Here is a 13,572-nt window from a genome sequence, read left to right on the forward strand (position 1 = left end):
ACAAAGAAGAAATAATTTAATATAATTTTTATTAAAAATCTAAAGTAAACATAAAACATAAAATGCGCTTATAAAATAATATATAAATTATATTAATAATTTTTAATAAAATTTTTTATTTTATATATACAACCTTTACATATAACTAATATACATGTGAATTACAATTTTTTTTAACGATTTATATTTTTATTTCTTTCTTTTAATATATTCTTAACTTTATGAATACTTTTATATTATTTAAGCACAAATTATTTATAACAAATTTGTGTTTCAAACAAAAAAAAAAAAGAAATACTAGACATCTACGTTATGTGTTTTTTTCAGGAACATAAATCACTTAAATGCATATAAACTAAAAGCAACGCGCTTATTAAATTAAGCATAAATAATTATATACAAAAAATAAATTTAAATAAAACAAAATTAAAATAATTTGAAATAGGGTATATTTTCTTAATTAATATTTTTTAAATGATCAATTTAAAGTAAAAAAAAATTGTAATTTCATATGCATCAAATAAATATAAAAAAAATTTAAAAAGTCGATATTGATAATTATAAACTATAAATTTAAAAATTTAAGTTGAAATTTCTAAAAATTTAAAATAAAAAGTTAAAAATTTATCGAAAATGAACGTAATGTTTAAATAAATGCTTAATGTACCGTAAGTGTGCAGATTTTATACTCCATGTCTCAGTGTTGTTATAATATATATAAAAAAGTTAAGCATGTTTATTTTTAATTCATTATAAGTTAATAATTTTATATAAATAATACAAAACAATTTAAAGTTTTTTTTTCTTGTACTTTCACTAATTGTAACGAAATTGTCCAAAAAATTCTAAATAATTGTTTTTATAGTTAGTACATTGCAATAATTTGCGGATATATTAGAATATTCAGACATACTCGGTGAAGTGATGAAGTTTCATAGTTTCTTTTCAGACTATATTGTCGTTTTATCACTATATATTACTGAGTCACACCGAACTATGTCTGGATATCCCTATTTTTATACAGAAGGAATCATAAACTTAAAGCAGAAACTAAGAAGCAATGAATAATCCATTTCGATCCATTGTATATGTAGAATTAACTTTTTAATCTATCGATACTTAGTATTGAATATGCTCAACCTTCTAGTGCCCGGAAACACTACAATATTTTCCTGGTGAACTTGATTTTTGTAACACTTTCTGCACAGTTTCGTCAAATTTTACGATTGAAACTAATAAATGCATTAATATCTTTCTAATTATTTTTCTTAAATAATAGCTGCCAAATACAGTTGATGTAAAAAATTTTAAATCTACTAAATTCAATTAAAAATTAATCCTCCAGGATTCCTAAATATTTTAGAAACCTTAGAGTCTTAAATATTATAAAAAAAATCAAGTTGTATATTTAAACAAGCTTTTCAAATACATGGTACTTTGTATTAAGTATGAAATACAATATTTTTTAAAAGTGCTAAAATAAATTATGTGTCTCATTCTCTGCCAATGTGTCTCTTCAAGCAACCTTCTCACCTTTCTTAGTTCTGAAAGAACTTCCAACCAATGTGACTCTTCAAGTAACCTTCTTAATCTTCTTGGTTCTCAAAGAACTACCAGCCAATGTGTCTCTTCAAGCAACCTTCTTAACAACTATACTATAAATTTCACTGAGGCAAATTTTTTATAATAAAATTACTCAATATAAATGATAATGGTTTTAGTAAATGTTCGATGTTATTTGTATATAGTTTAAATTTTTTTAGAATTATTTTATACATATAAAATATAGTTTTTTTAATTTCAATATTCTTTTTAGAAAGTTTTATGTGAAGCAAAATTAAATGTTTTATTTTATGTTTTTAATGTCATTTAAATTAATTTTACATACATGTTATTTAAAAACTATTTGTAATTGTTTGCAATGAAATTTGCATTTTAATTTATATTTTTTAAAAAATTTGATTTTATAAACTAAACATTAAAAATAAATTGAATAAATTGTATTTGTAAATTTTATATTTCTAATAACAAAACACAACGTCAAAAAGTCGCAATAAAAATAAAAGCACTAATTCATATAACAAAAAAATAAAAATTGACTTAAAAAAGAAAAATAAAAAAAAATAAAACAAATGAATTTAATAGCGTAAATATAATAATTGAGAATATATATGAAAGAAACGGAAGAGGAATAAACGTTGTGGTTTAGTTAGCGTGTAGCCCTCCAATACTAATACACCTTAAAAAATTGTTTATTGAACTATATCTATAGTATCAATGACGATTTTTTTAAGTAAAAGACTCAAATTATATATTAATATGATATAAAATCTGAAAAAAAATAAATAAAAATAATTAAAATATTGAATGTAGTAAAAAAAGCTAGCTAAAAGCTAAAAAGCAGCAAAACAAAAGAAATTAAAAAAAAAAACGTTCGTTCGTTTGTTCGACTCAAAAGCAAAATAAATAAATTTAAACGCTCCCCCAGAACTATAAAAATATTAATATTGAAATAAATTATATATCGTAATTATTATATATTAATTATTATTATTCTAATTATAATTAATTATATAAAATTAAATAAATAAAATATTTTAAAATAAAACGTTTATGTAATTGTAATTAAACAAAAAAAAAACAAAAAAAATTCAAAAAAAAAATCAACTACTTTATTATTATTATTAAATTTTAAGTAAATACGAAAAAAACAACTACAAATAAAAATTAAATTTACAATTTAATTATTATTATGTTTTAACAATATAATATATAAATTCTTAATAATATTAAATTAAATGGAAAGATCTGCTACGGCAAAATTACATTACACACATTGCATCAATAAATGATATTGAAATATAAAAAATTACGAAAATGAAATGTTATGTGTTTTTATTATAATAATTTTTAATATTGGATTTGATTTTAACCTCAAAAGAAACTATTTTCTTGTAAAAAACTTTCTTCATTCCAGTAATCAGGGAAGAGAGAAAAAAATAGACTTAGTACCCAGCGAGCTAGATTGATCTAAGCCAGAAAGGCGTTTAGGTACCATTTGATTTTATATATTTGCATTTTGTTATTGCAATTTATTTTATCAACGAATATCAAAACCAGTTTCAAACTGTTAGGTTAGGTTGGAGTTACAGTCTTGTTGCACTCAAGCTCATTCAAGCGTAAATACTGTATTGTGATACCACAGATGAACCACTGTCCGTCCCACGGATCTGCAGAACAATATTTAAGGTTAAAGCAACTAGTGTAAAAACAACAACTATTTGAGAATGCGCGACTCTTTCATTTAAATAGAAGGAACGCAATCTGCCAAGTTTATAAAATATGTTACTAATTTTAAAATATGACAGGTCTATATAGTTAGATAGAAAATAGATTCAAAGATATGCATATAGTAAGCTGAATTATGATCTGGGTGTCAATAATTACTTTCACGAGCAATACGACGTAGAAACAATAAGGACAATTTTCAAAACCCGAGGCGAGTTCCTACGATTGCGTTATGTACCGTACGAAAGTCAAGACACACTGTGTACGATATGCAACCTTAAATTGAATTGCTGTACTTCGGTAAACCTGAGCTCGATGTTAATGAAACCATACTGATACTGAATGACCCCAACTGGAGATTGTTAGCGGTTTTTATTAAAGATGTATTAAAATATAGGCAAAATATTATTAACGAAGATTTTAAAATTAATTTATTTGAAATCTATTATATTATTATGGTATAATAATTTAATTTAATATTTATATTGTATTGAGTTTATAAGTAATAATATTTATTTAATATTTATAAAAACTAGTTATTAGATTAATTTAAACTTCCGGCAGATGGCTAAAATGCCATAGCTGTAAGCTTTATATATATAATATAATTGTTTTTAATTTTTATGTAATACAACAAATTTAAAATGAAGTAAAAATAAAGCTAATAATACTACTACGAATAGATTCAAAGATTTTGGGTTTTCTAATAATTAAAAATGGACACTGACACATGAGTAGTTTCCTACTCATCTGCAATGCTACGACCTTGGCCAAAGTCTATGCTTTATATTTTTATTATGCCTATCAACCTATATATATATTTTTCTAAAACTGTTATCAGTTAATATTTTGTCAAGTAAATAAACTCTTGCACTTAGAGTATATAAGGGATGCATTACGATATTGTTATCAGATATACTTTTCATAAAAACATCTATCGGATATATGTTTAGGAGCAATATGTTTGTGCTAACGGCTTTCTTCTCGTTAGTAATGGGTCAGATAGCGGGATCACTTAACAGTTATTCTTATATTTTTTTTTATTTTTTTACTATGTAAAATACGTATATCAGTTTAAATTGTTTAATGTCCCATAAATATTTATAACACAAAGCTTGAGTGTTTAGAAGTCAATGAGGGGAGAGTCTCCGTTCACAACAGGTAGGTAGGAGCTTAAAATGCTATACAAGCTTTACGCCCTTGAGAGAAATTGAGGTTGTAATGGAATTCTGCGATGTGGTGAATCGTGGCAATATTGAGTTGCAACGCTTTGGAAGGGTACATTATAATAAAGAATAATTCAACGGTTTTAGATGTAATTGATCTGTCATCAATTTAAATTGGTTCTTTAAACAAATTGCCGCTCTATGGACCCACACATTATGCAAAACATATCTTACAAAACTATACATATCACGACATAATTATTCAAGATTTTAGCATTTTTAGAAAAATAATAATATCTCAAAGTGAAAAGAGAGCCATGAATGATTTTTTTATTGAAGTAATATTTTGAAATGAAATAATACTATTTTGTTTTTTAGCCATTTTGTTTTTAGGAAGAGAAATTCATGACATGTGATTTCTCCCTGCCTATAAATATATTTAATTGTCAATTAAATTAAATAAAAAATTGTTTTCTTTTTTAAATTTTATTTTGTATATTTTTGTACGTATATTTTAAAATAATTATATATTATTTAATATCTAAAATCGCTTATATAATAATTTATGTTCCTTAAAGCATTTAAATTATTATAAATTATTTTTGTATAATTTAATCACTAACAAAATAAAGTTTATACAATTTTATTGCTTTTATTATAATTTAGTTTTTTCGCATATAATTTTTCAGCATTTGTTTAAAACAATACAGTTTAAAATAAGTAGAAAATAATAATATTTTTTCCATAAGAAAAATTATATAATTTAATTTAGAAATGATTTTATTTTATAAAATGAAAACCAAATTTTTTATAATTAAAAAAAATATACATATTTTCCAATAGAGGATATCTCTTTTTTATTTTTAATTAAATTACAACAAAAAATAATTATTTATCATATATAAAGAAAAAACTCTTTATTTATGAAATTATATTATACATATAGTTAGTTTTACATTAAATTTGTTTATTTTACATTTGCTAAGAGCACAAGATGCCATCAATCGTTGACTTAAATGGCTTATGAATTTATTACTTCCATTATACAATATTACTATAATTATAATTTGATTTTATATAAAAAAAAAATCAAAATTGATCTTTAGGGAATTATGACATATGCAGACTCACAACTTTATACAAAATAACATTTTTAAATTTAAAATTTGAAAAACATAAAACAATTAAAAATATTAAAATGATAGAAATAATACGTTTTTTTTATTTATATTATAATTCTTTTTTAAATCTTGTATTTAAAACTTGAGGTTTTAATATTTCACAAAGCGTACATTTTTATTGTTAACATTACATTTTATAACTGGAGACTTATTTAATAAATTAGAGTAACAATGTGTATAAATATAAATTTAAATAATAGGATATTTTTATAAGAAATTAAAATGTATTAGTTTGTATTTAATATTTCACTATTACTTATTAAATCGCAAAAATTTCGTTTTTCTCATCTGTAAAATAAAAAATAAAATTTAAAAAATTAAAAAAATTATAATAATATTAACATTAAACTAAATTGGTGTATTTGTGTGAATTGTAAGATTTTTGTGTGACTTATTGGTGCTGTTTTTGTGATTATTCTTATAGCTGCAGTTATATTCAGACAATAAAAGTTACATAAATTGTAAAAACATAGATCGCTCACATGCTTCCTCAAGCAATTCTTGCTGACGACGTTTCTCTTCGTCCGACAATTCGTGTACCAACTCATCAAAGGCATCCTCAAAGTCTTCCTGTTCATCAGTCGATAGTCCATCATTGCCATTTAACGGTTCCAATAAAGGCTCATTAATAATTTGGCGTATATCATTTGGCAAATAATCAGCAGATTTAATTTGCAAGTAAATCGCTTCAGCGTTTTCTAATGTGCGCTTAACGTCAATGTTGCCAGACAATTCGTTGACATGTTTCAGTATTTCTGTAAATTCGTAATTATTTTCAATTATAATATCTGTTTCCTGATCAAGTATTGCAACGGAGACCAATATATGGAAATTCGGACATGGTAAACGTGTCCATAGGCACTCCCAAAGTTTAAGCACATCATCGTTGCTAAACTCACGTTTATACCAAACCAACAACCAACGGAAACAGAAATACATATTATCGGAATCATGTGTTATCATATAGTTGAAAAGGCGCGGATTGGCAAACTCTAACAGGCGACGTAATTGACTGAATTGTGTTTTCATGCCAGCCTGATCGATATCAAAATTAGCAAATACCATGTCCATAAAACCGACAAAACACCAAAATGCATCAACTTCATTCTCCTAAAAGTTTTAAAATAATTTATAATATACCAATGTTGTAGTCAACAAATAACTTTACTTACTTGTATTGCCAATATAGGTGCCAACAAATCGGACATGCCTTGTACATAACCCAAGTCAAAATTATACATGACATAAGTCATAAGTATGCCTTGAAGTAGCATTAAATTGGGATTATCTTCACCGGCAAAAAACTCTAATGTGCGATCTGTGCGTTTGACATCTTTTTCGATTTGACACTTACGATCTCGATAGCCAGAAAAATTGATCTCTTGCGTGGACGTTATGGACAGCCATTGGGCCTTCATGCTGTAGTATTCCATAGACTTTTCTTTGCGTCGTTGTATGCGTTGAACATCCGTATCGTCCCATTTGAAATAATTTAACAGATATTTCCACACTTCAGCACGTAGATTTTTCTCTATACCGCCACGGAATATAATTTCCTTAATACGCGTTGGATCAGAAATACGACCTTCATGTGTACGAAACTCTAGCCATTGTGTTTCATTAAGAGGAGCACCTAAATTATAAACATATATATTAAAATATATATTTCACATTTATTTTGTATTTTGTTGTTGATGTTATAATATAATAATTTTTTCAAGAGATTCAATAACTCATACTATAGACAATAATAAGTGAAAATTAAGCACTTATATGAATTGGAGATGATCACCACATAATGTTTAATATATAGTAGCAGCTTAAACAAGAAGATTGTAAAAAGTTTCAGAAACGGGTCTTAGTCTACGTTCCCAAGCAGCTAATAAATTTCAATGATTGTGCACCAAATTGGGTGAGTGAAAAGAAAAAATGAGTAACCGGGTCTGCACAGATTATCAAACTCAGCTTACTCATTCTAACAAGGAGCATACCAGCACCAGTAGTAGTATTGCAACTTTTCGAGCCACAATAACAAAAGCTATTTGAATAAATACTCCAGACGGATATCTGTGCTTGCAGCCATTACAGCCGTGTGGGGTTTAAGTCCTGAAGCCACTCGTCAATATCCTCAACTAAGTACCATTCTATATTCCCAAAGCAGGTTACAACAACAGAAGATATATTTAGCTTATGGTTGTAGTGCTGGTGGTATTTAAATTCATAGATATTGCAGAGTCATTCATCTTTTTGGACTATCAAGTGTTGTTGGTATTGTAATAGCCCGTGGGGATCTAAAAAGTAGAGAATAAGAAGGGACTACACGACGGACGACGGGTTAGTATGTCGATGTATAATCATTGAGTGAGAGTGCGGAGATTTTAGTGCATGTAGGGGTAGATTCAGGATATTTGGAACAACAGGGATCAACCTGGCCACTTCAGTGGGGTGGGTTACTATCTATATCTATTACTATTTCACAATTAAGTGTCGTTCGCTTTCTACAGGTTACAAAGACAAGCATTTTTTTTGTTAAATGCTTATTTGCACATAACATTTCTCGGTGCGACAAATATCATTTCACTTTAGAGTTAAGGTAGATCTTGCGAATAGGATGTTGGGGGTACTTCAACTATTCTTTACCATACGATTATCTAATAAATACAAAACTAAGCTTATATATTTAAGTTCATATGAAAAAATATATACAGGTATTAAAATACACAGCTATAAAAATAATAAAATTTACTCAAATCTTACTTCTTGTGACAGTCTGTCGCTCTGGTAACGTATTAACAATTTTTTCATCTTGTTCCTTTCCATTTTCCAGTTCACTATCGACTGGAGATTTTTCAGTACTAACATTGCCACTTGGACTGCCGGAACTAGCAGTGTTACTACCACTTAAACCAATCATTTGATAATTTTCGGTGGATGTAGATAATTTTGACCGATCACCATCATCAAGTGAGCCAGGACGTGATTTTGGCGAGGAACGATGAAAGGGCGGTGGCACAAAGTCTGGTATATTAATTAGAAACCCAACCACTTTATTCGGCAGCCAGCTCTCATTGCCTGCTGAGCTTGCCTTAATTTCACCAATATCCAATTCAGCGAATGTTTTCTTTAACTTTTGCTTTTCGGTGGTCAGAATTATGTACTCCTCTCCATTACGACTATTTGGTGCAACATCAATAATATGCAATTGACGCATTGAGCGCACAAATAGATCTGCGTTGCCATGTTGAAAAAAATATTCAGTGTGTACAGTCCCGTCACTTTGACGCATTAGGCGTACAGAGTGACCACGACGCTTAACTTCTATTGATTTGAGCTCTTCTAAATTTGTGCGTATAAGACGTGGTTTACTAGCGGGATTGTTTAGGTCTATGGGTTTCGTATTGAAAACTTTACATTCAGATGTGGTGCGTGTACGTCTGGATATTGTGTCGACTAAAGCCCATTCACCTTGATCTTGACTATCGTCAGCAATAAGTATATTTTCATTTGGACGCCATTCGATAAATAATACACGTGGATTGGTATATTCAACAAGTGATAAAGCACCGCTGCTATTTAACTCAGCAATATGCTCTGCGCTTGTTTTCTTAAGCAACACACCATCGTGTGTGCATAAAATCTATTAAATATAAATAAATCGGTAAATTTTAATTAGTTTTTGTTTTTTAATTAAGTTAAAAGAAATATATAAATGAAATAAATTTTTAATGAGTATGTGTGATTAAAATTCACTTACAGTCGCAGGACCCAATTGCTCTTCGGACAAAACATTCTCCGTTTCACTTTCTGTGCTAGTGCTCACTTGTGATGATTCACTTGGTGAAGGCAGCATTATTTTATATTTGTTTTCACTTCAAAACACAGTTTGTTTGTTTCTTATACCAAACGAACTTGTCACAATTATTAACTAGTTTATCTTCGAGTTTCGATTTCACAATAAGAAAAAACGGGAAAATATTGCGCTATCTTCTATTATGACTTTTATTATGGTTGCGAATAAGTAACAGCTGTTGCAGTTAAACTACTTCTTTGTTTTCATTTGTCGATAGTACAGTGTTGCAGTTGCTGAAATCAGGGATGCTAAAAGAAAAACACTGATGTGCGAAACTGGCAGAGCACAGAGTTGCTATATTAAACAATTGTTATATTAAAAAAATAACAAATAATAGTATTAATGTACATATTTAATTTACTATTATTCATTTTTCATCAATTATATATATTGTATTTATATTTAGCATTCTCTTTTTTACATATATTGCTATCCGTCTGTCACTATGGAAGGTTGGATGATTATCAAGAGATATAGGAGAATATGATTTAATATATAAAAATATTAATTTCTTACAAAAAAAAATTAGTAAAAATTTTTAATTGTTAACAAAAGATTTATTTAAATTCTTGCACAATTTTGATTTATTTAAATTCTGGCACAATTTTAAGTCTCAAACGCCTGAAACAACTATTTTTTGTTTACATTACTGAATGTAGTTCATGTTGCATTTATTAGAAATATGTATATATGTGTGTGCGAGTTCGAGTAAATTGAGGTAAAATAAATTAATACTTCCTAGTGATTTTTTGTACTGCACTTATGTAAATATTTATTTATTGCACTTATTTATTATTTTTGATTAAAAGATTTCAAATGTATTTATTCATTTATTAAACATCTCATAAAATTTTCACAATGGTAATACCTGATTTAACTAATTCTGATCTAATTTACCTTACTCGAAATTCTTATAAATATCAACATTTGCTGCCATAGCGACATAATTCTTTATTTCCCTCAATTTACCATCAATTTACTCGACGTCGCACACGGCCATAGATGATGTTATCTTAAATGTTTGAAAGAAAAAATTTACGTTAATTTAAACCGTACATAATACAAGGTAATAAACAAAATGTACGTCAAAATAGTTGAGAATATTTGGGAGTTGACAATTTGATTTTATTATTCAGTACTTTCTAATCTTACTATTTGTTAAAAATGAACGGGTTATAATCCTATAATTAAATTACTATAATATTAATTCAACATGGGTTTATATACATAGGTTCCTTATCTGTAAAAAGCGACTAAATTTTTGAATATAGTTTATAGATTTTGCTAAGTTGACGAGTTTTTTATATTTATAAATTTAAAATAGTCTTTAAATTAAACATGAAATGTGTAATTTTTAATATTTTTTATTTAATATTGCCGATGTTTCGAAATTTTGACTTCTTCGTTAAGACATGGAATATGTGTCAAGGAATAACTCAGATATTAATTATACACTTCGTGTTTTAATTTAATATATTTGTTTACTAAAGCATATTTTAAATTTATGAATATAAAATATAATATATATATAAAAAAAGATATATACATGATAATAAAATAGTTTTTTTAAATAATATGCATCGATAATTTTAAATCGAGTTAAATACTTAAATCGATGGATTATAATTCATATATAGCTTTAAAGTGTTTATACTTAAATATTTTTTTTTGTGACATGTGTGTATTGACATATAGCCAGTGTAAAGTGATGGTTTTATGTAGGTCTTCTGGAGTTTAAATTTTTTTCAGTCATTCTTTCTCTCATTAAAACCGAATGAAGTTATTTTTATTTCAAGAAATGCCCATATATGACCACTTTAAGCATTTAACTTTCTACATGGATTATTACCTACAATGTTTTTCCTCTCAAAAAAAAAAATTTAATCACTTCAGACAAATATAAAAAATTATTATTGCTTCAGATAAGATTTTGTGAATAAAATGTGTAATACAGAGATCTTCTTTGTATCTCTTAAAATCTATTTATTGATAAACATTTAAGTTAAGATTATTAAATAAAATTATAAGTTCGTTAAAATCATGTGACGTTCTTCATCTTCTTGGCTACTTTAGCTTTCAATGCTTTGATATCCACTTTGCGGTTTGCTGCATCATTGTCACCACCAGTCGATTTACGTTTAGTTGTGCTGCCCACATTGTCTTCCACAGGCGGTATAAAATCTTTATTGCGCTTTTCTTCTTGCTTTTTGGCTGCATCTGCATGTTTTGTATCGCGTTCTTGTTGTTTGCGTGCACGTTTCTGTTCCTTGTTAAGGAAATATTCACCAGTCGCAAGTTCCTTATCGATTTTACTCTCGGGTTGCGCTGGAGGGAATGGTGTATAATCTTTTTTAGGTTTCTTAACTTTGGGCTGTTTACGCTTGCTAATGTTTTTATTTTTAAATTTAGGCAAAAACCGTGACCAGTCTTCGTTCATCAGTTTTGGATCCTTCATTAATTCACGCTTAATCATCAATGCTTTTATATTGTAAATTGGATGTACATTATTCATTGTTTCGGTCACAATGTCGCGCACTTGTTGTAGTCCCTTATAGGGTCCAAGTGCTGCAACGGTATTGCCTTGTACAAGGACGTAGCAGTCAGTGAGCAATTCAATGGATTTGAGTGTAGCACCATTTGGACCAATTAAACGCTGACGTCGCTTTACGAATTTTTCTTTTTTGGGCACTAAATTGCCAATTTTAATTATGTCACAACCAACTTCATCCTGTAGTACGCGACGTGCTTGCTCGAACGGCACACTGCGCGCCATTAGTTTGATCATATCCCGTGCCTTGATGATGATATATGGATCCCAAGTTTTGCGTGTTGTCTTTACTATCATACTACCTTCAATGAGATCTAAATCAGCTTTCAATTGATGTTCCGATAGGCTTTGCTTTACCAATGGCCAAACTTCTTTCAAATATTTTTCTCGATATTTTGGAAAAAGCGTCGCGAATGAACTTTCTTCGACGAGGCCGTTAGGATTATCTTGCTGTTGAAATTTTGGTATTTTCATCGACCATGCATTATCTACTGGTTCTGTATTTAATTTGTTTTTATCTTCCAATTCATTGTCACTCATTTTTCCAGGTTTTATAAGTAATTACTTTAGAAATTGCTTCAAAAAATTTTATTTTTTTTATTGCTCTCGCACGTGTGTGTATTTGTTATGACATTTGCCAAAAATTTTACAACATAAACAAAACTGCACTATCCACATCGAAACGTCAAACATTCTTTAAGCCGCATTGTTGCATTTTGCGGCTATATATGTAACTCCAGTTTGGCTGAACTTATTGGATCTATTGGTTGAATATATATTGTCTTTGTTATTCAAATATTTTATTGTATCGTTTAATAATTATGGAATAATAATAATTATAAAATAATAACTATGAATAATATAAAGTATTTGATATGAAACAAATACAAAACTGCACTATCAACAAAGAAACGTCAAACATTCTTTAAAGCCTCATTGTTGCATTTTCGGTGTATTATTTGACTGAAGTTAAACTGACATTAGGTCTGTTCCACTAGCTACTCGTAGTAACTTTGAGTAAGTGAGTGTATCTGAAAGAGCGTAATATTCCTGTCGGTATTTCAAAATGCTACACAGACTTTACTCGTACATTTTATTTTAAGTAAATTTGTGTTGATGTGTGAATCAGCTGCTTTTAAAGAACGTAAATTGGCATTTTATTTGTGTTACGTTTCCATTTTGTAATTTACTTGAGTTTTACTACTACTACCTATTATTGGATTTGTTGATTGAATATATATTATGTGTACTATTTCAACTTGAATCTCCAATAGAATAACTTTTGGTGCTGAAGAAACTTGGCATCACTGCCTAAACATTTTGTTTTTATTTTAATGATTGCATTATATATTTATTCATGTATTGCATTTTGAATATACACAGAAATTAAAAATTCCTTAATAAATAATTAACTTCTTCACAATTACAAACCCGTCAGTCATTTTCACAAATTTTATTGAAAAAATTACTTTTTTAAAATACACATATAACTTCACTCATTTTCTTCTAAAAATAATTCACAATAGATCAATTTTAAGA

At 27.7% G+C, this 13,572-nt stretch overlaps 2 protein-coding genes across 2 annotated transcripts; both read right to left on the bottom strand.

Annotated features, from left to right (window-relative positions):
• Positions 1–5,917: 5,917 nt before the first annotated feature.
• LOC119662532 (TBC1 domain family member 15) lies at positions 5,918–9,669 on the bottom strand. The gene is made up of 4 exons (XM_038072176.1): positions 9,390–9,669; positions 8,393–9,272; positions 6,808–7,268; positions 5,918–6,745 (listed from the first exon to the last, which is right to left on the bottom strand). Exons 1-4 carry the CDS (start codon positions 9,483–9,485, stop codon positions 6,086–6,088), a joined length of 2,097 nt encoding a protein of 698 aa, XP_037928104.1. The 5' UTR covers positions 9,486–9,669; the 3' UTR covers positions 5,918–6,085.
• Positions 9,670–11,373: 1,704 nt separating this feature from the next.
• LOC119662533 (KRR1 small subunit processome component homolog) lies at positions 11,374–12,693 on the bottom strand. Its single transcript, XM_038072177.1, has one exon. The coding sequence runs from the start codon at positions 12,571–12,573 to the stop codon at positions 11,524–11,526; it is 1,050 nt and encodes a 349-aa protein (XP_037928105.1). The 5' UTR covers positions 12,574–12,693; the 3' UTR covers positions 11,374–11,523.
• Positions 12,694–13,572: the final 879 nt, after the last annotated feature.

Source organism: Teleopsis dalmanni, chromosome X (genome assembly GCF_002237135.1).
Source record: "Teleopsis dalmanni isolate 2A chromosome X, ASM223713v2, whole genome shotgun sequence".
In the NCBI taxonomy this organism is placed as follows: domain Eukaryota; kingdom Metazoa; phylum Arthropoda; class Insecta; order Diptera; family Diopsidae; genus Teleopsis; species Teleopsis dalmanni.